The following is a 24,133-nucleotide window of genomic DNA, read 5'->3' as shown; positions in this document are numbered from 1 at the left end:
TTTACTAAGGGCAGTTTATATTATACTAGCTATAGAAATATCCTTTTGAAAATATAAAAAATAAAACTAATAACAAAGTTGAAATGGGAAATTAAAATAACACAAAAACAAGCATGTTTAATATTGTTCTGGAACAGTAACATTCATTTTAAACACCCTGTACATGGTTCTACAATTGGTGGATTTTTAGACATTATGAGGATAATGTAGTATTTACAGAATTAATTTGTTATCAATAAATATTTTGTTGCGCAATTAATAGTTCCGCAAGGTATCCACGTCGATTTGTGAACAAATTGTGTATAAAGTAGTGATGTATATCATTTTATTATATTCATACAGTAGTTCGAATCACAAATTTAAGTAGACACCCTACACACATAAAGTTTGACTTTTTGTAGTATAATATGAAAAATTAATAGTAAAAAAATAAATAAACTTATTTACAAAAGAATAAGTAAGGATATTGTGACAAGGTGTAGTAAATTACCAATAATATTAATATATACAAAAAGAAAATCGATTTATAATATATACATGATCTTAGACTTAGCGATACAGCTTAAAAGTAAAAAAGAGTACTGGTTTCTGTAAAAATAAGGCATACACTAACATACACGGGTTTGGAGATATTAAACTAGAACCCCTTTTCTCAAAAAAAAAAAAAACAGATTTGAGTAGCCAACTTTGACAATGAACTCGCCCACAATCTGAAATACAAAACCGCTACTCTAAACAACTACGCACCGCGATTCTCAATAAAAAATTGACTTTTTTCATTTAACCAAAAAATTAAAACGGTACCAGAGTGGCACATTCAAAGCAAACGATTAAAGTGGTAATCAGCACTAACACGTATAGAACAATTACAAATTACACGCAGTAACTACAATTCAGTCTTGAAAATGAGAATAGGACGAATATTTTAAATTATTTATTCTTGTGCACGACTAATAAATCTTGTAAATTATTGCGTTGCAACTTAGTTGCTTACATGCGCTATTATCATTTAAACACTGACAATTCTACGTTAAGTTCAATGCTCTATGACACACTTACCTTAGATAGGAATACAGTGAATTGCTGAGCTACTTTTTTCACTTTGAGGTTGATTTACAATGCCTTCTAAGAGATATACTGTATATTGTTTTAGTTTTTTACCCCCCGTACACTGGACTGTATTCATATTAGTAACTTTTTATTTTTCAAACTTAGAAAAAACAACCTTTTAAACTCTAACAATGTATAATTAAGAAACATCCTATGTAATGTAAAAAAATGTGAAACGTATCCAATTAATTAAGAAATTTCTTTAATTTTCACAAAATAATTGCAGAGGTTGCAGTAAAAGTAGTTTATCATGACAAATGGGAATTAAGACGTTTATCTGTTTCAATGTCGGCAGTATCAGTTTCAAATAAAATTTAAATTTAAGCAAACGCAAAATGCTAAAGCAAAAGAAGATATTCAAAAAAACTACAGAATGTTAATAGAACATTTGTGAATGTAATGATCTTTTTTCTGTTACATTCTAACTGCCCATCTGTCAGTAATTATGTCAATGAATTTGTAAAATCACCAGCTTTTCACGATCTTTTTGGATCTACTCCATCAATAAAATTTTCATATTTTCTTGTATATTTTTAACAATGATTTTTCTTTATGTGACAGTTTTTCAACAAAATTGAAGTCTGTAAGGTTCTTCAGAATGACTTTCTGCACCCAGTGAACTAGGTTTACGCCTGTTTCCCCTACACTTACAACCATTATCTTCCTTATTACATTCCTTTATCTCACTTTATTAGACAAAGAAATTTAGTAAAGGTTCAAAAATGTTAAGAATCACTTTCTGCATCTAATGGACTACTAATGACAACTGGCAAAGCTTTATTTTCAAATTTGTCTGGTTTTTTTGACACCCTGTGTAAGTTCAATCGTGTTACGATTAGTACGAAGTGAAAGAGCAGTTTAGTACGAACATTTTGAGCTTTTTACAGTCGCTGAAAGACCAAAAATGGCGGAAATACAGAATTCTGAAAATGTTGATGCAATTTCTAAGAAAAATCATTATGGAAATTTTGCACAGTTTCAAAAATGTTAAGAATCACTTTCTGCATCTAATGGACTACTAATGACAACTGGCAAAGCTTTATTTTTAAATTTGACTGGTTTTTTCGACACCCTGTGTAACTTTAATCGCGTTACGATTAGTACGAAGTGAAAGAGCAGTTTAGTACGAACATTTTGAGCTTTTTACAATCGCTGAAAGACCGAAAATGGCGGAGATACAGAATCCTAAAAATGTTGATGCAATTTCTAAGAAAAATCATTATGGAAATTTTGCACAGTTTTAAAAATGTTAAGAATTACTTTCTGAATCCAATTGACTAGAGTTACACCTACTTACAACCGGGTAAAGTCACAAATGACGAAGCGTTATTTTCAAATTTGATTGATTGTTTGGACACCCTGTATACGTTTAAACGTCTTACGGTTAAAACAAAGTGAGAGAACAGTTCAAGAAGAACATTTTGAGCTTTTTACCGTTGCTGAAACCGCAAAACAGGCAAAAATACAAAATAATCAAAATTTAGCCAAATATTTATTTAAATGTGTGCCCCTTTGAATAACCAAAAAATGTCTAACTTGGCGTTTAAAAATATCTTATCATTTCGTAAACAGCCTATACATTTTGTAATGTTTGTGTGTTTCTTGTGTTTAGGATCATTACTATTTCAGTGTAAAAGCAAAGTAAAAACATTATTTCAAGTATTGCTTAAGATTTTTTCAAAATACTTTCTTTATCTATGGGTTTAAGGTGATTAATCAAAAAGGATACTCCATAAAATTACTTCATTGATTGGACAATAGTAACAAGATACACAAAAACGAATAAATTATAGTAAAAAATTGATAAAAACATTGTTAAACAATTACAAATTGCTGAAACGTCAAAAAGTTACGGTGCCACTTTTGAAAAGCATTGTAAACCTCAGAAACCCACAGACGTCATTTTCACTGAGTTGTAGCGCTCACAATGACGTCGCAGATTTAATAATTTGGTTTTACATCAGATCCGATTACTCAATTCTTTCTCTCTCTCGCTATGTTTTTTTAAAAAATCGCCTTACATACCCCACACGACCACCACTTTGATCATTTGCCCGCTATCGTTCATGCAGCAACGCACAGTTAAACGAAAACTTTGGCTAAACCGTCAGCGCCCGCGCTGGCGATGTAAGGTCGGGTTGGATGGAAAGCCACATCCAAGATGCTTTCCTCGAACTTTTTACGGTGAGCGGTGATTTCTTGGACGCACGTCTTGTCGTCCAGGTTCCACAGTCTGATGGAACAATCATGAGAACCTGGAAAAAATATTTAGGCAAGTGAACTATTAATATTTTTCAAAATTAAGAGGAGCAATTGCTATTAAGTGGAATGTAAGTAGGTAAAATGTTTATTTATGTCTTATGGTACAATACTAATATTAATATTAACTATAAACTCTTAGTTAGTTAGTAAAGTACAGAAAAAAAATCTAACCTGAGAGAAGATATAATCCGTTAGGATCCACAGCCAGACTAGTTACAGCATCTAAGTGAGCCACCATCGAATGGACCATTTTTCCGGTGTGATTATCCCAGAACCGAATGTGTCGGTCCTCGTGAGCCGTTATCGTAAGCGGCAAAGTTGGATGACAGACAATTTTGTAAATCTGCAAAACCTTCAGAGTTTCATAGGCAATTTGGTTATTAATCGAAACCACAAACCTTTTTAGCACTTAAACTAACGCCGTCCTGGCTGGTCGATTCGAGTCGTAGCAGTTGTTTGCCGGTTTCGATGTCGAAAATGACGTTATGGGAAGAACTGAACGACACCACAATCCGGCTAGGATCGTCCCTGACAAAGTCCACGCTCGACGGAATTCCGTCTGTCTCGGACGAAAATGTGTTTAACAGCGGGACCTGAATCAAATATTTTCACTTGATAGAGTTAAGAATAAAATGCAAATTACATCATTTTAATTTAAATAATCAGAAAATACTAGTATTGTTGTAATTTTAACTAGCAAGGAAAATCTCCATTAAATGATATTAATAAAACTAAAAAAGGTTTTAAATGTCAATAATTCACCATTCTATAGCCCATCAAAAAATAAGTTAACATACATTATGTCATAATTCAGTCCATAAATGTTCAGTTTAAAAAATCAGTTTCTTGTCATAACTGTCAGACTGCTGGAGCAGTTTTAATCAAATTTAGAACAAATTACATATGAAATTAATACTCATTATGTGATGTTAATGACGTTTGTCGAAACTGTCCAGTGGTGTAAATACAGAAAGATGGTTTTCATTTTTGTCTACGTCACTGGATATTTTTTGAAAAATTTCAGTTTTTTTTACTTAATTTTTCAATATGACAAAATAAGTATCTCTTACAAAATTTTGATTTGAAACAAAGTTTCGAAACAGAATTCGTCCAACCAACCCAACCCAACTTAAAAATTGTCTTCAAAACAGTGAAAATTGACTTAAGAAACTTAAAAAATGTCTTTGTAGCCAGTTTTCAGAGTTTCCAGACAAATTGAAAGCCTTTAGTTTTGAAAATTGACTTAGAAACCAGTAAATTTACTTTGAAACTGTGAAAATTCTTTGTAGTCAGTCGTTATAGTTTTCAGATAAGTTGAAAAACTTTAGTAGTGAAAATTGACTTGTAGCCATGAAAAACTGCTTTATCTAGAATTTTTTACAACAAATTCACACATTTCAACCCTGAAAATTGACTTGGACACCAAAAAGTAACTCTGAACTAATGAAAAGTGAGATCAAAAGCTTAGATTCATGAAAATTGACTTGAAGACTAACTTTTCAGGTTTTTTTTACTTTGCTTTTCATTTTGTTAGAACTCTGAACTATTTTTAGGGCTTTGAAACTGCTTTCAGCTTGGGAAATTGAGTTTTAGGCTTATCTTCACCAAGTTTTTGACATAGCAGACTAAAAAAAAACTATTTTTACATTTTTCGTAGGCTTAATTATACCATTTCATGCTTTGTCAGTATTAATTTGAGTTCTAGACGCTTCACTGTGCTTTAAGACTGAAAAATCGAATTTTAAACTATTTTTTATAGTAAAAGTTAAGTTTCAGACTCTTCATTGATGAAAGTAAACAATTTTGGCATTAAATGCTACGATATTAGTCTAAAACTTTAATTTTTAGAATAAAATTAGTCTGACTGACAGTTGTAGCAAAAAAAAAGATTTTCAAAACTGAATTTTGGAGGTCTGTGTTTTCCTTAGGAAGCGTTTAGATCTTTATTATTTAGATCATTAAATTCACATTTTCAAAACGGTCTACTTAATAGTACATAATTACATTTATCAATTACCAAGAAAAATTGACATTGCAAAATAACAGAAAAAAAAGATTCAAGGTAATAACACAATAAATGTTGCACCGCCGATATTTCAATAATTTAATACATGTTTTGACTGACTTAATATTTTCCAAACAATCCATATATTTACTGTCACAACATCTGCAACACTACCCTAACATATGAAATTATCATTATCTAATAACACACCTGTTTTTTTTTTTAATTTCAGTTTTGAATTCCGCATTGGATTATAATGATAAAATAATAAATGCTTGATTAAGGAACATTTCATTTCAACCATCAGTTTTAGTTATACTTAACGCCGATTCTTGTGTGATTAATGTTTCTAACCACACATCTCTTGTCATCTAAAATTGTTGAAAACGATTATTTCGAAGACGAGGTAATATTTATTTTTCTTCACATTAATCTGTCAAGTCAAATTAGCGCCCTGTAAAATGCAATTCATTAAGGCATATGTTTCATGAATATTGTTCACCTATAACTTTTGTCCAGCAAAGTCGAGATACCCTCAATTTATGTGTAAATATTTTGTAGGTACGTGTACTCAATACATACCTTACTCTGTGGAGACCACAATTTAACAGTGCCATCAGCAGAAGAAGAAACTAATTGCTGTCTTGAATGTAAAACAGCTAAACCCCATACAGCGTCCGAATGGCCATGTAGAGTGGTATTTAACACATCCGGATCAAACAAGTCGTACGGGTCTATATTCGAGTTGGGCACATTCCAACAGTTGATCACGCCATCTAATCCACCAGAGTAGCAGTGCTCTCCCGTTCCCGAAATGGCCAAACTCAACACCGGACCTAATTCATCAATTAGAAATAGCTGAAACTGATAAAAAACTACATACCAGTATGACTTCTAAACGTATATAAAGGCTCCACATCCAAACTAGCGCTTTTCTTAGCTGGAACCGTTTTCTGCAAGTTCCACAATTTCAAGGTGTGATCCTCGCTGGCCGTGATCAGAACTGGCTCGGTCGGGTGAAAAGCCAACGCTCTAACTCCATCAAAGTGACTTCTCAACGTATATTTGGCGTTCCACGTTTTTCGGAACGCCTCTTTACTGCTGGACAGGTCGTACGTGTTCTCGGCATCATTATTCACAGTCAGTTGGGCCAGCTCTCCCAAGCCCAAAGTGGCATCGATATTGTCCTCTTCACCCATTCCCAATGCTCGTTTCGGATCTTGTGTGAACACAGCCTTACTGAAACTGTCACCATCCGACTCGTGGGACTTACTTTTATCCCATTCTGATGGAGACGCCGTTTTAATTTCTTGCTTTTTCTCGCCCTCGGACAACCGGTTCAGCTCGTTGAATACTTCAAGCGCTAACGCGTCTACATCTTCACCTTCTGCAGAGTAAAATATAAATGGTATTCTTAAAAAAAAAACTGTTGGAACACTTGAAGTTATGAAACAATTAATTATACCAAAAATTTAGTGTAAACGTTTAGAAGTTTAACTGGACTTCTGGTAATTAACTCACCCTTTTTGTTCTGTTTGACTTCATCTTCCATCTCGACGTTCGTATCTATGTCGCCATCATCGTTCATATCGTCATCGTCCTCCATTTCTACATCATTGTCAGACAGGAAGCTTAGATTGGCCATAACAGCGGCCTCAGTGTCCAGCATCATGGCCTCAGCTAGCGAGCTGGGCTGACTCTTTTTGGCTGGAGTTCGACGCCCTAAGTTACAATTGATCATTGGATTTGTTCTAATAATACCCGAGATAACTGTAATTACTGTAGGGATTCAATAATATATTTTTACAACACACCCTAAATTAGTTGTAAACGTAGGTAATAAATAAACCTCCCTAATGGATAATATAACTTATCAGAGCTGAAATCAATTAACTCAAATCACACCTGTCTGCGTCGTTATACAGGACGTGTCTAAACGTTGCTATCAAATAATAATTAAGATGCATTAGTGTTGACTCAAAAGTTGAAACTATTATTTCATGATGATTTTGTTTTGTGTGTTCAAGAACATGAAGAAGTTTTTATATAATAATCTCAGAACAACAACTTTTAGTTTGAGTGTAAAAAAAATTGTCTGTCTATTCTAATTCAAAAGATAATTCCACTAAACAAGCACATAAATAACATTATATCACTAATCCAAGTCTTGATCCCTGTAATACTTCAGGAAATATACATCAGGTCATAAAATTCCGTAAAAAAGACAAATTAAATTCAAAAAAAGTTATGAAAAAACTCAAGTGTGAGTAAAATTATTATGTTAACTTTCATTAACTAACTTCATGTTTGAGTTGGGTTGGATTTAGCTTCGAATCGATCGTTTCAATACAGTTACTATTTAAGTGATGACTAACTATTATTTTAGACACTCTATACCTGTAAGGAATTTAAACAGATGACCATTTAGGGCTATATTATTGTAATTTTATTCAATAATCTGGCAAACTATATTAGCATACTCATACAATATGTATGTTTATTTTAATAGTTCTGAATTGTTTTTAAATACATTTGACATAAATAACTAAATTAAGATGCCCTAATAAAAAATATCTGTCAACATAAGCTGTTGGTTCCAAGATTTTGCTTTTTTTTCTTTGCTAGTTTGATTTTCCAATTATTTTTTTTAATAAGTGCATTTTTATGAAACTTACCTTGATTTTCACTAACCCTCTTATTAGATTCGTTGCCGTTCACTGAACCACCATTATGGTTTTCTTCCTGGTCCGCGTTATTGTTATTCAACCCCAGTAAAGCTCGAACTCTTGTAGATCTGACATCGATAATTCTATCTGTGTATCCAATTTCTTGAAGATACTGCCTTAATAACTGTCTGCCCTGCTTCCAAGTGGCGTTAGATACCGGAACGTAGCTTTGATCCTGATCCAGTTGAGAATCACTGCTTTCATCTATTACTGGTGGCTTCATGTCGCCCTGTTGCAGTTCTGTACCGTATTTTAGTTTATGAAACTTTGCCCGTTCCTGTTTGAGAGCATATTCCAACATTTTGATCCGACGCACTAAATCATTTTTGAGGTTTTCTTGGCCTTTACGTTCGCCTTGCAGGAATGCTATTCTAGCCTGGAACAAAATGATATCTGTAGAACCTACTTCACACGTATTTCATTATCTAGTAATTGAACATTTCCTAAATAAATCGATTGTCAGTAAATGGCACAAACAAAACAATCGGTTTTGCAACCCCCGTTTACAACACATCCACGGTACAAACTGTTGAAATCAGACTTGTCATGGAAGAGCACTTGTAGTGAAACCACAAACAACTCATCTATAACTTAAGTACAGGTAGCGAGGTAGTCATTAGTATAATAAGAATGAGCTTCTTCCACACTGTTCCTAATAAAATTAGAAAGTGAAACACCATTCATGTATTATTCTTTAGGCACAGATGACAGTGGCGTTACATTGAACATGTATGTGTATAAACTGCTACATTACAAGTATTTTACAATAATAATTGTAGAATTTAATTAACACATATTCAGATTATTAACAATTTATCACAAAATCAAATATTGTAACTAGATTGGCGATCAAAGAAACACGTTGAACTGAACGCCACTGATCTTACCATAAATTTTTGTTATTTAATTCATAACAGTTCTAAAAATATAATTAATGGAATAAAAATTGTATAAATTGATTGCCAATTTCGCAAGTTGAAAATTTGAAGCTGGCGAAAAGTTTAAATTACGCATCGTCTGACTAAAGAAAGTAGAAACTTACACATTGATCTATAGGACACAATAAGTCATCAAAGGTTAATGTGGGATATTTTAATTGATTCTCAAATTTCACTTGTCAATTACTTAGCCAGCTGGCAAATAATTGACTAGTGTTATTTGCAAAATTGAAAGTGAAACCTGTACCTACAGCTAAAAAATATGTGTGCACAAAATACCTGGAGAGCATCTAAAGTATGTGTCTAACAAGCAAATAAAACGTTATATAAGTCTGAACAGATTGTTTTATTAGAATGGAAATAGGTGTAAAACTAAAGAAGGCACATCAACAATCTCTTTTGACTACGAATTTGTACTGAGATTATTTTTGTAATAGTTTCTTGTAAATTAGGTTTAAAAGCACATATTACATACATAAGTTTCTCATGTTTGAGCCAGATTTGGCTTCTGTAATATGAATATTCTGATTTAATTGAAACACAGTTTATTTGGTAATGTCTTTTGTGAGAACCACTTTTGTACAAAATATGTAAACTTCAGTGGGTTACTGGAGACTAAAATTAATCTTTTTCAGGACTACAGGGCTTCAAAATGTTCACTTAAATGTTAGGCTTTCAGTAAATTTAATTAATGGTATTTGTGACTAAGCAAAGCTACACAGAAAGTATAATTTATAAAATCTAAACAAACTAATAAACAACAAAATTCTGTACAAATTGGAGGTTCATTATCAAAGTTACCCATTTATTACATACCTACCAAACTTAGATCAAAAATGTGTTAGCAATACTTATTAGTGCAACAACCTCAAAAAAATTTTTGACAAACATTTTATTTTCAAACTTAATCTCCTAAAGATATAATATACAGAAAATCAAATCAAAAAAGGGATAGACAAAGTTTATAGTCAGTTTTGTACTCTTTTAAATTACAATATCTTTGTGTAAAAGTAAACTTACCTTATATTTAAGTCCCTCTGTTAATTTTTGAGTTTGTAATATTATTTTTGAACACTTATAGGAAACTAGAAGAATATGCAGTATGGAAATAATCCAAAATCAACAATAACATTAGAATATAACAAATAACATACAAATACAATCTTTAAAGTTAGGTTAGTTTTCAATTTTCATTCATCTTCTCTTCCTTTCTATTTCCACTTCTATTCTTATACAGTTTTCCTACCAAGGAAGAGTGATAAACTATGAGAATATTGAGAATAGACTAGTTTTAATCTTTTCTGTTCCTGTGACTATTTGGAAGTCAACTGGGAGTTGTAATATTTACTAGAATGCCTTTAACTTTTAATTTCCCCATGTCACCATGATGTATTTTGACAGTTGTTGGGGTTCAGTATGGTTCTGTCAAATTGTCATGTGTTTCTTCTGCTTGTTGATGGAGCATGGACATACAAAAAATGCATCCAGTGGGCAAATTTTTCTATTGGCAAGTTTAGCTGCAGACTACTCTATTCCCACACTATTTCAAGGGCATGTAATAAAACAACTTAATGGAAAACTCCATCAACACTGTGAAGATATTCAATTCAGTGTCAGTGTCAAGGCAAGTCAAGGTCACTGCCTGTATTCCCTATTTAGTTAGGCTGTTTAAAATAATAAAAATATTTTAGTTTAATGAATGAGCATGAGGAAATCCTATTCTTTTGTCTTCAGAACAATATAAGTGCTTAAAATGCTGCTTTGACTTATAATTTCAACATTTTTCTTTCATACAAAATAGAGATATCTGTAAAAATATGTCATTGAGAGAGTTAAAAAAAATATACAATGTATATTTTATGTCTTGAATAAGTATAAGTTAACTGTATGGTTCCTAAAATAGAAGAATTAATTAAGGAAATGAAGCCTTATAAGTAATGTTTGGAAATGTTTTCTTTTTACAATAAGTGAGGTGAAAATTGATTAAATCAAATCGATTAATCGACAAACAATAAAAACTCACTTGTAACTCTGCTCTGTCCACTTCCCACTGGGACCTTTCCAATTCAAACCGGGCCCATTCGTGCTGGATAAAATGCAAAATTCCAGGTATGGAGTAACGATTTTTTTGTTGGGCTTCCTCGTTCTGTTTGTTGTTGGCGGCAGAGGCGGCCTGGGACCCCATCTGACCCCCGTTCTGATTCATAGACGTCGCATCTTCCATTGTGCCTATCTCGATATCCAAATCAAACGTCTACCATTTGTGTTCAAATCGCCATTTTATTTCGGGCCACGGACTGTCTTCCTCTATTTCCTCAAAAAACGCACCTACACCGAGCTAAATACCGATCAATCGCTTCAGAATTACGGGACCGCGCCAATTAAAAGGTCAAACAATAATTTTAGTACGATTTTTTACGCCAAAATATGGATTTTCTCCACGAATTTTTCCGTATCAACTCCCTAACCAACCCATTAACATCTGGCTTCTTTTTCTTTGTCTAATCACCGCGGGAGCCTATTGATCTATCTCTCTCGAGACCATTGACAAAGCAAGCATGCGTGGAGGCTTGCTCTTTTCTTCATCTTTCAATAGAAACGTCAGCCGTGTTGCCAATATTTCTGATTTTTCTTTAAAACGTTGGATGCCAAATTACCATGAATACAAAAATTAGATTTGCTTTGTTATTGCACTTTCCCATTTTATTTATAGGACACTTTAAATATCTGCACCATAGGAATGACTGTGTAACAAAATTTTAGGGCAGTTCTAACTATATCAAAACTAGAGTTTAAAAAAATTGTCTATTAAAAATAAGTTTCTAAAACTATTTATTTTATTAATATAAAATCTTATATTGCCTGATATAAAATCTTATTTACATTTTATGAGGATATTGTGTAAGTCAATTGACCAATTTACAAAATGATATTATGAATTATTAACCTGGTTGCTGGTTTTAATGGTATTGCTACCATTAGATCTAAGCGAAGGGTAACACAGTTACAACTTACATTATTATGAAAAAATAACTTTAAACTTAAAACGAAGTCTTTACAAAAACTCTTCACACCAGTCATTGAGACACTGCCAACAATCAGTAGCTTGTTTGGAATTTGCAGAACATGTCTCCTTCATCCAATCCTTAAAGAGGTCCTGGTGCTTCTTGAGTACTAGAAACTGACCAAGTACCACATAGGCCTAAAAACAAACAAGTTTTACCCTAGATAATCATAATTTCTGAGGAGTTTGCTCTGTATTGTGCATTAAAAATATATGCTGACCTTATCAAAACCGGCTTTGCTTAAACGGTCTCCTAGCACTTCGCCCACCCCTGCCAATTCGGTAACGGGCTTATCTCCAATGGGCTCGGCAACAAAGTTCCGATGTTTCTGGGAGGTACTCGACATTATTTACGCTATTTTCAATGAAAAATCTTCAAAAAATTTGTATGTTGAAAAATTGTTTCACAAAAATGCAACTTGCAAGTAACCCGAGTAAGCGTCAATCCGTCATACACAATATTGACTTTGACACTTTTGACAGGTTAATGTCATCTGATTCTGGAGTGCGTTCATCATATTTACGATGTTCCACAATCACACCTACCCACCAGCATTTTTGTACCCACAAATTATTAAACCAAAAAATTTTCCATTTGGAAAAAACACTAAACACATAATATCACATTAAGTAAAAAGGTGGTTATACGTGTTTTGCAACCCAAACTAGGCATCACCAGAACATACAAATAAATTTAAAAAATTACGTAAGGGTAGCTCCAAATCTCAAATAAAACAAATTTATATGGAACACACCATCTTCATTTTATACCCCCTGTAAAACACAAAAAGCGAGTTACGAAAAGGAGTAGGTACAAATGCTCTAAAATAAAACATCAAAATTTTATTCCTGAAATTTACTGTATGTAAAATAACAATAATAAATGAAAAACTTTTATTTCATACTGCCGAACGTATCTATTAGTTTGAGGGCGACAAAAAGTTGATTGGTAACTATCAACAATCCCCCTGTACAGTGTTCCTAGCACAATATAGAGGCAGTATGAATAAAATTTGTTGTACAATGTCCCTTTAGATGATATAAATTAACTTTTTAGCACAAAAACCAAATTGTAGCTTGTTGTATAAAGTGTCCCAAATTGGGCTGTAAGCATGGGATACTCGGTATCGATAAAAAATACACAGTCAAAAGCAGTAGAAATATTTTTTCCTGATTTCTTGTTGTCCAGAAACATGCGCAACTTTGTGTCCATTTAACACATTCCGCCCAAGTAAAAATATTGAATTAAGAAGTGTCATTAGTATGTTTTGTGTTAATGTCTGTTGTGTATGTTAAAAGTTGAAATAAGCATTAATATGTGTAATAAAGTTATTTTTGAGCAATAACAAGTTACTATTCTTTAAAAATACTCCTGGGACAAAGTATTAATAACAAATTTACAGTAAACCACCTGTCATGTCAGTAATCCACTAATTTCCTAACCGATCCCCTTTCAGCAGATGACCTACTTCTCCTTCCGTCTCTGTCGCGACTTCTCTCATACCTCCTTGAATGAGACGGCGATCTACGCCTTATTCTATCTTGTGATCTGTCTCTTCTGGTCTCACGTCTGCTCCTTTCTCTGCTCAAACTCCTCGGTCTATCTCTTTCAGATTCTTTTGATCGTGTCGGAGAACTGCTACGTTCTCGAGTCTTTTTTGATAAGTCACTTTTATCGGAGCCCGAAGACGAACTTCTATCGTAAGCGTGGCGCAATTCTCTCTGCCTGAAAATTAATAAACCTCAATTTTAATAGAATACTGATTTTCCAAGTGTTGTAGTTTGTGATTGGTCAAAAAAGCAGCAAGCTGAAATAAAAACGGTAAAACTTCTAACCTTCTACGCAGCTTAATGGCCATTTCTCGTAGTTCGTCTTCTCTGGTCTGCTGGGCCTCCTTTTCTCGCATAATCTTTTGTACTTCCGCTATTTTGTCCTTTTTAACTAAAACGTTGTTCAAGTTGAAATTTGAACCAATCACTCTCTGGCATTTCGATTTTTCTGGTAACGATGAGTTGCCAATCGAATATAAAAAGAGAGAGCGCTAGATTGACTTACATTGTCGGTTGATTAAAGCCTGCCTTTTCAGTTTAAGACGTTCAATAACAGTAAGACCGGAGGTGGATTTCTAAAAAAATGGAAAACAAAGCTCTGCTCAAGAAAAATATCGTTACACTGAAAAAAACATCCTAAAATGACTGAAACTCTATAGACACAGTTTAAATTATGACACTTAATCTGGTATTTCTTACTGACTTTGGACATGTTGCCTGAATTATTACCAAATCTGTTGCCAGACTCGCTAGGGCCCCTGAAAATTAAATACTTTGCTATTAATTTGTACACAAACACACTCTAAATACCGAAAATCAAAAAAAAATTAAATCCATCCTAAAAAATTGCATTTGGCACAGTTTTCCTGTATAAACCTGGTAATGCAGAACATCTTTTGACGTCCTAATTTGATTTGATTTTCGGTATATTAGTAATATTACGGTTTATTGTTGTAATCATCGTTCTCGTCACTGCTGCTACTGCTCGACTCTGAAGAGCTCACGTCGCTCTTCTTCCGTCCATAATATCGTATACGTGGTGGAGCCGGAGCCACAGGACTTTTACTCTTCGATTTACTTTTCGCCGGGACTGGTGACTTTGATCTTGATTTGGATACTCCTGGAGGATTTTCGTCGCTAGATAATGGTGAAGACGATGACGATCGACGACGGTAGGTCCTTGGAGAAGGAATAAGTCAATAATTACGATGTTTCTGTATGTTAAATTGTCAGAGGCCTCTAAGACCGTTTTGAATGTGCCAAAGACCTCTCTACAACTGTCTTAAATTGCCAGAGGCCTCTAAAACCATTTTTAAAGTTCTATAAACCTCTAAATACACTTATTAGAGGCCTCTACAAGTGTTTTAAATTATTAAAAGCTTCTAGAACCATTAAGAAAGTGCCAGTGGCCTATAAATGCCACTGAAAACCAAGTGCCAGAAGCCCCTACAAGTGTCTTAAACTTTTCCAGAACTGTTTTAAATTGTCAGAGGCCCTTTGAAAGTCAGAGAACCATTTTGAAACTTTTATAAACCTCTAAATGCTACTAAGGACATCCTGAAAAATTCCAATGCCCTCTATACAAGTATCTTACTCCTTCCAAGAATCGTTTTAAATTGTAAATAAGAAGCTTCTAGATCCATTAAGAAAGTATCAGTGGCCTCTAAATGCTACTGACAACCTTCTAAAAAGTGCCAGAGGCTTCTACAGTGTTCTAAACCTTGTATAAAATTGCCAGAGGCCCCTAAATACCTTTGAAAACCTAAAAAATGCCAGAGGCTTCTAGAAGTATGTTGAAGCTTGCCAGAAGCCTATACAAGCATTCTAAAGGCCATTTGCACCGACATATTTAAAAGCACTTTAGGCTAAGTTTTCATTTGACTGTGACATTATAAATAGTCACAGTCAAAGCATAATTTAGCCTTAGTGAAACCTAGGACTTATATCTGTGCAAATCTCCATAAATCAATCATAAATAAGGATTACAAAATGAAAAAAGACACATAATCTTCTCCATAACAAATAATGTTGTGGAGAAGACTGTGTCTTTTTTCATTTTGTATTTTTTACACCTCCACTGAGAGAATGGACTTCTACTTCCAAATGACTTCTAAGGATTGTTTAAAATTGTCAAAGGCTTTTAAATAGGACTGAAATTTTTTTGCAGAAGTCACTGAACAGACTATATTTACCTTCAGTTATAATGATTTTATTAATTTGGTATTACCAAAGCAGTTGACATGGTGTTATTGATTCTAAAAATAAATTTAGTTGAATTTTTTCTTTTACTGGCGAATTCTTGTAAAGACAATATTCAGGAGAGAAATTAAGGAACAGTATCCCAAAGAAGCTGATTTTTACTATCAGTAAATAGCCAATTATAATTAGGCTTGTGGACTCCCAGAAGTAGGTAATTGTTAGCAAAGTTTACAGAATATAATATAAGTTGGGTCACTCCTTGTCGGTACTTTGTAGTTTCATTTTCTTAAGCGTGCTGACTGTGGGCAAATAGGTCAAAGGGGCTTAATATCAGGGAAAGACCAGTAAAAAATTGCATTTTTAGTTTTATGTCCCTCTAATTCAAACCCCTACGCCGGTCTTTTACGTGAAGACTATCCACTGTTATTCAGTACTGGGGGCCTGTGGAATCTGAGCCGGATGTGGAAAAGGTAAATCGTGGGTTAGTAACTCTTCTTTGATAACAGTGGACAATTTTTGTGACCGGTCATAAATCACCTTATCTGTCTTTTACCAGGGCTCCTCACACATAATTACAACGTTTTATTGGTGTTCCAAAGGAAAACAACATTCAATTAGTCCCCAGTTTTTAGATTTCCCCCTGACAAGAGCCCAGAAACGAATACAGGTAATTATCTTACCTTCGTTGAGAAGGACTTCTTGAGGATCTAGTTCTACTCCGTTTTGACCTAGATCGGCTCCTTGAACGACTGCTAGAAGAAGATCTGCTGCGTTTTTTGATTCGACGAGGAGACAAAGATCTGCTTTTGGAATGTCTGGAAGTGCGTAAGGACTTAGATCTACTTCGTGAAAACGTCCGCTTACGCGGAGATCTGGACTTGGTCCGGTCTCTTCGCTCTCGTCTCGATCTGCTTCGACTGCGCGAACGACCGTTGTAGCTTCGTACTCTATCGTAGGATACCTCCCTGCTGGCAGATCGTTTAAAGTACACTAAACGATCTGAGCCACTGCTTCTTCGTTTTGGTTTGCCGTATTTGACTTTGTCAGCATAGGACGGTTTACTGGTGGATGGTGGGTCTTCCTCGCCTAATACAAAACATCTAGACCCCTAAAACACCCGCCTCTTTCATGCAAAATATGCACTTACCGCCGAAAGATGTAATGTAAGTAATTTTTCCCGCATCAGGTGATGGGGACCTTGAAGGTGATTTACTTTCATCTCTAAGTGATATGTTAGTAGGAGATTCTTTAGCGGCGTAACTAGGCGGGCTTATTTTGCGATTGGCCAGTCTTTTTTCTCTATGAGCCCTTATGATAATATAAAAATGATATGAAGTTGCTTCTCTCAATACTAAGTTACAAATTAACAATTTTTACTAATTATTGTTTGTGTTTATTCAACATCTCAAGTTCTTACAAAAATTTAAACAACACTGATAAAATAAACTTGAATACACTTATTGCACAAACAAGAAATAACTCTAAACACCTACCTTCTTTCTCTACGAGACTTTCTACCAGCATACAAAGCCTTCTCATGCTCTTCCTCTTTAGCAAGCTTAAAGGTTTCAGCTTCCTCTAAGTCATCAGTTAAAAATGAGTAAAAATCATTTCCAGCCATGCCAAAGTGTTGTCCATGTTTATTCATTTCGTGGGCTTGAGCTGAATCGACTTTTGAAACATTAATAGCCAAATCCACATCTAAATCACTGTCAGAATTTTCATCTTCAAGATTGTCTTCAGAAGATTCTGCTGCTGTTGGGCCAGCTATTGCTGTAATAATGATTGTAAAACTGCCCACTAAGTCACACAGTTGTAGTACAGACCTGTTCCTTCTTCATAATTAAAACCTATAGCAACCCCAGTGGCTTTAGGTTCCTTCTTAGCTTTAGTTTCAGTGTATCCAAATTGTTCTTCAAGGTGGAGCTGTTTTAAGAACTTTTCTTCTGAGATACCTAAATATGCATTCTGAGCTATTATGCGATACCGCTCGTAATTCAATTGTCGATCTTCCTGAGTTAATTCATAATCATCTTCTTTCTTTAAAGGTGGGATGTAGTCCAAATGAGCTCGAACATCAAAACGGTCAATGAGGTTGTTTTCATTACCTTGCCAAGGCATCCTTAATACATTAAAAACAATTTTTCATACAATCCATCAACGGTAAATAATAGACAGCACCAACTTACATGGCAGTACTATCAGCAGCAGCAGCTATAGCTGGATCCAAGTGGATTTTGCATTGGCGTCCATGAATTTGCAAAAATTGTGTAGGATCTGCTTTCTGTGGTCACCACTAGTTAGACTTACATGTTTTTTGAATGGAAATAAAAAGACTTACGATTTTTTCATAGAAATCTCGCCGTCTTTCTGCCCGTTTCCGGTAATCCACCAACATACCGCGTATTTTTCGTTCCTGACGTCGGGCTTCGTGCCACATTTTTCATCCAATTGATGTCCAAAATTCGGTAAGTAAATGCCTATCAGAACATTCGTGTCTATGGTATTTCTAAATCGACTAAAATGCTTTATTAGTAATTAAATAATGCCAAATTGCCAAGGCCAAATCATTTCACTAATCAAAAACTTTTTGTTTTTAATTTTTGACGTTGACACTTTAGACGTATTTTGGCGTCAGTGTTTACTGGACTGTTTACAATGTCTGTCTCATTTAAACTCATTCTGATGAAAAAAGATAGCCTATGTTACTTCAGCTTAAAACTTTTGATTTTTAACAACTGTCAATACTCATTCTTATTCTCTCATATGACCAGTATATGATTGAAACATGTTTGTATATGAGAAAATGACAGTTGGGAGGGTCCTATTCACCTTATCAAATTTAAAGGTCAAACTAGCCGCATACGTGAGGATATTCTTGGGGTTTAAAAGAGTTTTCTTTTAATTTTTAATCAAAAAAAGTGTATACAGGTAAGAAAAAAATAAATCTTTTAATGAACCTCTAAACTGAAAAATTAATTACCATTTTATGCGATTTTTAATGGCAATTTTTGGCTTAGTAGATGATTCTTTAAAGTTGCTAAAGGGGCTCACTCTCAATTTTCAATAATCTCTTTTTTAAATACTAGAAATTTATACATACATCTTTAATCTTGGATTTGCAGAACTAAAAATATGTAATTTGAACCTTAAGTTTACAGGTAATTTTAAAAATAGATACCAACCTATAAACAGTCTCATTACAGCCACAAGTTATCAAAGGCTTATTGAAGTTGATATGTTGGGCTTACCTTAAGTTGAAACAGTCAAAATCACAGTCAAGTCAAAGAATGACTGCAGTATGCAGGGCCAATGCTTCACTTGCAGCTGTTAGTACTTTTTAATCAATCACTTAACATTTCTGTAACAAACTAAAATGTTCTTTATAAAATTGGTTAAAGCATGTAAATTTGATAAGATGCTTCTATCATGTGTGTGTAACTTTATTGTTCACAAATATTTAATTGGTCTAGCTGCATTAACACTAATTTTTTTTCAGCAAGGAGCCATGGGTCGCAAATTTGTTGTTGGAGGTAATTGGAAAATGAATGGAACCAAGGCCCAAATCAATGATATTTTGGGTTTCCTTAAAACTGGACCTTTGAATGCAGACACTGAGATAGTTGTGGGAGTTCCTGCTATTTATTTGGATTATGTCAAATCCAATGCTCCAGCCAATGTGGAAGTAGCTGCTCAAAACTGTTATAAAGTTGAAAAAGGAGCTTTCACTGGGGAAATTTCTCCACTTATGTTAAAAGATATTGGTGTAAACTGGGTGATTTTGGGCCACTCTGAACGTCGTCAAGTCTTTGGAGAATCTGATGAATTGATTGCTGATAAGGTTGCTTTTGCCTTAAGCAATGGACTGAAAGTAATTGCCTGTATTGGAGAAACATTAAGTGAACGTGAATCTGGTAAAACTGAGGAAGTTGTATTTAGGCAAACACAAGCCATTGTCAATAAAATCCAAGATTGGAGTAATGTTGTAATTGCTTATGAACCAGTTTGGGCTATTGGTACTGGTAAAACTGCCACCCCTCAGCAAGCTCAAGAGGTTCACCAGTCTTTACGTCAGTGGATCTCTAAAAATATCAGTGCTGATGTTGCCAACTCAATTCGTATTCAGTATGGAGGCTCAGTCACTGGTGCCAATGCTAAAGAGCTGGCAGGACAGCCTGATATTGATGGATTTTTGGTTGGTGGTGCCTCATTAAAACCTGAGTTTGTTACTATTGTCAATGCCAGACAGTAAAGGTTGTTTTGGTATCTTGATGGTTTAGAGATAACTAAGAAAATGTGGATTAGAATGAAAATGTATTAAATTTAAAGTCTGCAATTAAATTATATTGTAAACATTTTCAGTTATTTTATACTATAAAGTTTTATTATTAAATTTAAATATGTAATAAATGTGATTATGAAATTAGTTTGGTGCATTTGTTACTAACTTTCTTTGTAGCCAAAGACATTAAATCAGAATCTGATCCTGTATAAAATTTCAGAAAATCTTACCTGTACTGAAGCTGGTGACTGTCTTTCTATTATTGCTAGTATTAGAGATACTGCTTAATTCAAATTGGAAACATCTTAAAAAGTTTACTTGGTTCCTGATTGTTCTGTGATTCCTTATCTCAAAAGCATATTTATATCCAGACTGTACACTGAAGGAAATATCTTTGTATAGGAATAGGAAAAATAAACAATGTGTTATACTCATTGGGCTTATTAATTTAGCCAAAACTGTGATGAAAGCAAACATATTTTATATTCATGGCAGACAAAATGCAACTTCAATACTACATAAAAAATAAATTAAGCTTAAATGTTAATACTAAAATCACAAAAAAGTTTAAGAAACCACTTCCTTAAGCCTCAACAGTTTTATGGGTAGAAGCATAACCATTTCCTTACAAATTCCTAGTTCCATTGGTATCACCTCTTGAGCCTTAACATGTTTCTCACAATATTCACTTATAAACTTGTAATGCTCATATTGCTGTTCCACATTTTTTATTTGAAGAGATTTATCCAAAGTGATGTATCTTCCATAAAGAGCTGCTACATGGAAGTAGGCTTGCAAAAATGGTTTTTCAACATCATCAGGTAACTTTTCCCTCTCAGTTACATTAACTTTGAATGAGTTTAGAAAATTTTCAAAGTTTTTAATACATTTTGTGACTAGATTATTGATTTTTTGTAATGCTTGTGATTTCGGTCTTTCAGTTGATTCTCTCAGTTTTTCTGATTTAATGTCGATAACATCAGAATAAGTTTGTCCCAATTCAAACCAAATTTGCCGGCAGTAATTCATGTAATACTGTGAACTTATGTTCTCAACCACATTTTCCAATAAATCAATTCGTCGTTTGTGTAGCTTTGCTTGGTTGTCAGGATCATCTTCAAAAAACAGCAAGTTGAAGTACAACTGGCTGTGATCCTGCACTATTTCCAAATAATCTGAAGCCAATGTGTCTAAATTATAGTATTCTTGAGCAGATTTAATATAATACAAGGTCCTTAAAAAAACTTTCTTTGCATCAGACAACTGTAATATAAATTGATCAGTAATTTGTTCCTCATATAACGTAAGTTCGAGTCTTTTAAAATCTAAATTTTGCAAATCTTCAGTGGTAACATGAGCATCTTCAGTTAATTTCATTAAAGACAAATCGGAAACCATGCTGCATTTCTCGTCGATGTTTTCAGTGTGCGCCAGCAATCTAGCCTTTGACTTGCCAAGCAGTAAAATTCCGTACTTTACCCAACAGCGTGACACGTCCGCGCTTCTGTGATTAAACACTTCTAGTTCAGAGTCATATTGTTCACCCCGGTCAGTTTGAACATCTAAATATTCCGCTTTATATTTGTCTAAAATGTAGGAACTGGCCGCTAAATGATGTCTTGCTTGCTTAAATCCACATTTTTCCATGAAAAACTGTGAAAGAGTTGCTGAATTTAAAGCCCAATCTATGGGATCATAATCACCCATATCATACTGCCTTTGTAAGGTAATGTGACAGTAAATAGCGCTCTTGAAATTCTCATTCAATTTACCAAAAATTTGTGCTAAATAATACAATGTAAGAGTGTAGATTTTTTCCATGTTTTTAAATGCCATTTCTTCATTTTGTTTTTCTAAATTGGGTTCAAACAATTCAGAAATATCAAGTGGGGCTTTTTCTGTTTGCTTAAATTTGTTGTATAACAACTCAGCTTTTTCAAGGTACATTTTAGATTTACTTGGTTCTCGCTGTGACCATAAAATACCAAACTGATTGTACATGTTCAATGCCACTAGAACCATGTCAGGATGGTGTTCATATTTTTCTATTACTTCCTTACATTTCTCCAAGTGTTTTTCACCCATTGACATCTCATCAGTGTCAATAGCAATTATGCCAAGGTACATGTAAACTGTGCCATACATTGCTGGAAGTTAATATTATATTAATAATTTATTTATGTCATAATTATGTGACTTTATAAAATAAAAGGGTGGGAATCTCATGGAATGTTAAGTAAAAGCTACAGAACATCAAAATAACTTACATAACCATGCCCACTATTTTTTCATATCAGCCCTTCACCATAGTCACTCACACATAATTAATGGAGAATCACATTCAATTAGTCTCATATAAAGTTATAATTTGTTAAATTCCCTGTTGGACAAGAGCACCTAGAACAAGAGGGGAGGTGCCTCACGAGAGGTAAAATTTTAGAATTTGCCTGAGTGGCCCCACTAATTATTATTTATCTTTAGTCTGTGGTAGTGTTACCCAAAAATAAAAGAATACCTAAATATTCATTTGATATTAAAATTTGAATCAACTGACATTTTCTTGAATCATATTTGAAAATAAAAAGGAGTTATGTGAATACTGAAGAATTAAACTGCCTCTGTAAAACTTAAAAATTGAATATTTAAAAATGTGCTATTGCGTCACACAATTACGTACTTTACAATGATAGCTGGATAACAATAAAATTGTGTAGAACAGCCAATGTAACTTAGGACGTGGAAGGTAAATTGTAGAGAAATTTATACATGGCAGTTGTTGTTTTTATTTGTCAAAATTTGGCTCTGTTCCCTTGGGACAATCTGCCAGATACATGGCAGTTAAAACTCACACTGAAGTGTCAAGTATTAAAAAGTCAACTGAAGCAAAAACAACCACTTGACAAACATCAATTAACCAAATTCAAGTTTTCATTTTCCATCTTAAAAATTAGCAGAACTTTAAGAAGTTTACCAAGATTACTTAGTCATAGACTGGAAAACACTCTCTGTAAATTATGTTATTTAGTGATTTTTTTAAAAACTTTTAGTGGGCTTTCACACCAAAGTAAGGAAGCAGAAAGCATGCTACTTATTATAAAACATATGTAATTTAAGCCCACTTAAGTATGAAAAATGTTATTTAACATCAGGCTTTATAATAGTGTATGACAGTTTAAATAGGTTGAGTTTCAAAAATAACTTGTGTGCCTAGAAAAATCATAAATTGCAGTTGATCACAACTGGTATTTGATGCAATATCAGGTGCAATATAGTAGAAATAACTCAATGTAAAGAAATGCTAAAAAGAAATGAATAACTTCATTACAGTAAAAAAAAAATTTTTTCCATGAGAACCCTCCCTGTGACCGTAATCATTGATTTTAATTTAATAACTTGTATAGTACCTGTTAACTTAATGTTCTCAGTTTCTTCAGGAGGCACACTTCTTAATAAGTTCTCAAGATTGGCCTTCATTCCTATAAGGATTTGTCTAGCAGAGTACTTGGAAAGATAGGGTTCATTTTCAGGATCCAACTTGCTGTCCTCTGATAAAAGCTTGATTACTTTTTGGTATTTCTCCTGTAAATCAGTAAAAGCTTCTTTGTTTATAGTCATTTTGTTTTTTAATAATCGATCTTTTGGATTTTGTTTGAAGACATAAAAGTCATAAACAATACTTTTTCTAGGTTATGGTTACTATAGATGACTTTCTTCTCTTGGTTTAATTTAGGGCAACTGGTGTATTCGGTTATAGATGAAACGAGATTGAGAATAGGCTTTCTGACGTCATTTGACAACGTATCATGTGATAACTACTGCAGTTTGCAGAGGAAAGTCACATGATAATCTAGCTAATAACACGCCTAGTTGTACGAGATTTTTAACAGGATAAAACTGGACTTTTTCTGCCTTTAGTACCTTTTTAGTGTACTCAACCAGTATCACCAAAAAGTAAAAATTTAAAAGGTTGTTCAAATAACTTACAACACCCGTTAA

The 24,133-nt window shown here is 33.7% G+C and overlaps 5 protein-coding genes across 11 annotated transcripts; 1 reads left to right on the top strand and 4 right to left on the bottom strand.

Moving 5' to 3' along the window:
• Cka (Connector of kinase to AP-1) lies at positions 1-11,554 on the bottom strand. Of its 3 annotated transcripts, XM_081989331.1 has the most exons (9): positions 11,065-11,554; positions 8,053-8,479; positions 6,899-7,099; positions 6,651-6,764; positions 6,261-6,596; positions 5,960-6,213; positions 3,771-3,965; positions 3,544-3,715; positions 1-3,365 (listed from the first exon to the last, which is right to left on the bottom strand). In XM_081989331.1, the coding sequence occupies exons 1-9, from the start codon at positions 11,263-11,265 to the stop codon at positions 3,193-3,195; spliced, it is 2,073 nt and encodes a 690-aa protein (XP_081845457.1). In that variant the 5' UTR covers positions 11,266-11,554; the 3' UTR covers positions 1-3,192. The 3 variants fall into 3 exon arrangements, with proteins under 3 accessions (XP_081845457.1, XP_081845456.1, XP_081845458.1); XM_081989330.1 differs by having other exon boundaries at positions 6,261-6,764; XM_081989332.1 differs by lacking the exon at positions 11,065-11,554 and adding an exon at positions 10,062-10,295 and having other exon boundaries at positions 6,261-6,764.
• Positions 11,555-11,832: 278 nt separating this feature from the next.
• Positions 11,833-12,568, bottom strand: baf (barrier to autointegration factor). The gene is made up of 2 exons (XM_081989353.1): positions 12,327-12,568; positions 11,833-12,243 (listed from the first exon to the last, which is right to left on the bottom strand). Exons 1-2 carry the CDS (start codon positions 12,450-12,452, stop codon positions 12,097-12,099), a joined length of 273 nt encoding a protein of 90 aa, XP_081845479.1. The 5' UTR covers positions 12,453-12,568; the 3' UTR covers positions 11,833-12,096.
• A 365-nt stretch (positions 12,569-12,933) lies between these two features.
• Positions 12,934-18,460, bottom strand: LOC145735433 (uncharacterized). Of its 3 annotated transcripts, none has more exons than XM_081989334.1 (11): positions 18,197-18,457; positions 18,045-18,139; positions 17,682-17,977; positions 17,349-17,628; positions 17,003-17,163; positions 16,536-16,941; positions 14,599-14,835; positions 14,360-14,414; positions 14,162-14,231; positions 13,942-14,047; positions 12,934-13,831 (listed from the first exon to the last, which is right to left on the bottom strand). In XM_081989334.1, exons 1-11 carry the CDS (start codon positions 18,293-18,295, stop codon positions 13,525-13,527), a joined length of 2,112 nt encoding a protein of 703 aa, XP_081845460.1. In that variant the 5' UTR covers positions 18,296-18,457; the 3' UTR covers positions 12,934-13,524. The 3 variants fall into 3 exon arrangements, 1 of the variants encoding a protein (XP_081845460.1); XR_014179673.1 differs by having other exon boundaries at positions 13,788-13,831; positions 13,942-14,104; positions 18,197-18,460; XR_014179672.1 differs by having other exon boundaries at positions 13,788-13,831; positions 13,942-14,104; positions 14,162-14,414; positions 18,197-18,459.
• A 168-nt stretch (positions 18,461-18,628) lies between these two features.
• On the top strand, positions 18,629-20,281 carry Tpi (triose phosphate isomerase). 3 transcript variants are annotated; one of them, XM_081989347.1, is made up of 2 exons: positions 18,629-18,786; positions 19,355-20,281. In XM_081989347.1, the coding sequence occupies exon 2, from the start codon at positions 19,364-19,366 to the stop codon at positions 20,105-20,107; it is 744 nt and encodes a 247-aa protein (XP_081845473.1). In that variant the 5' UTR covers positions 18,629-18,786; positions 19,355-19,363; the 3' UTR covers positions 20,108-20,281. The 3 variants fall into 3 exon arrangements, with proteins under 3 accessions (XP_081845473.1, XP_081845472.1, XP_081845470.1); XM_081989346.1 differs by lacking the exon at positions 18,629-18,786 and adding an exon at positions 19,036-19,184; XM_081989344.1 differs by lacking the exon at positions 18,629-18,786 and adding an exon at positions 19,165-19,288.
• Positions 20,282-20,601: 320 nt separating this feature from the next.
• On the bottom strand, positions 20,602-24,106 carry LOC145735434 (KIF-binding protein). Its single transcript, XM_081989335.1, has 2 exons — positions 23,542-24,106; positions 20,602-22,284 (listed from the first exon to the last, which is right to left on the bottom strand). The coding sequence occupies exons 1-2, from the start codon at positions 23,750-23,752 to the stop codon at positions 20,705-20,707; spliced, it is 1,791 nt and encodes a 596-aa protein (XP_081845461.1). The 5' UTR covers positions 23,753-24,106; the 3' UTR covers positions 20,602-20,704.
• Positions 24,107-24,133: the final 27 nt, after the last annotated feature.

The sequence above is a fragment of the Ips typographus genome, linkage group LG11 (genome assembly GCF_016097725.1).
Source record: "Ips typographus isolate SLU linkage group LG11, UJ_Ityp_2.0, whole genome shotgun sequence".
Lineage (NCBI taxonomy): Eukaryota > Metazoa > Arthropoda > Insecta > Coleoptera > Curculionidae > Ips > Ips typographus.
The sequence above is the reverse complement of the archived record's forward strand: the minus strand, read 5'-3'. Positions and strand labels throughout refer to the sequence as shown.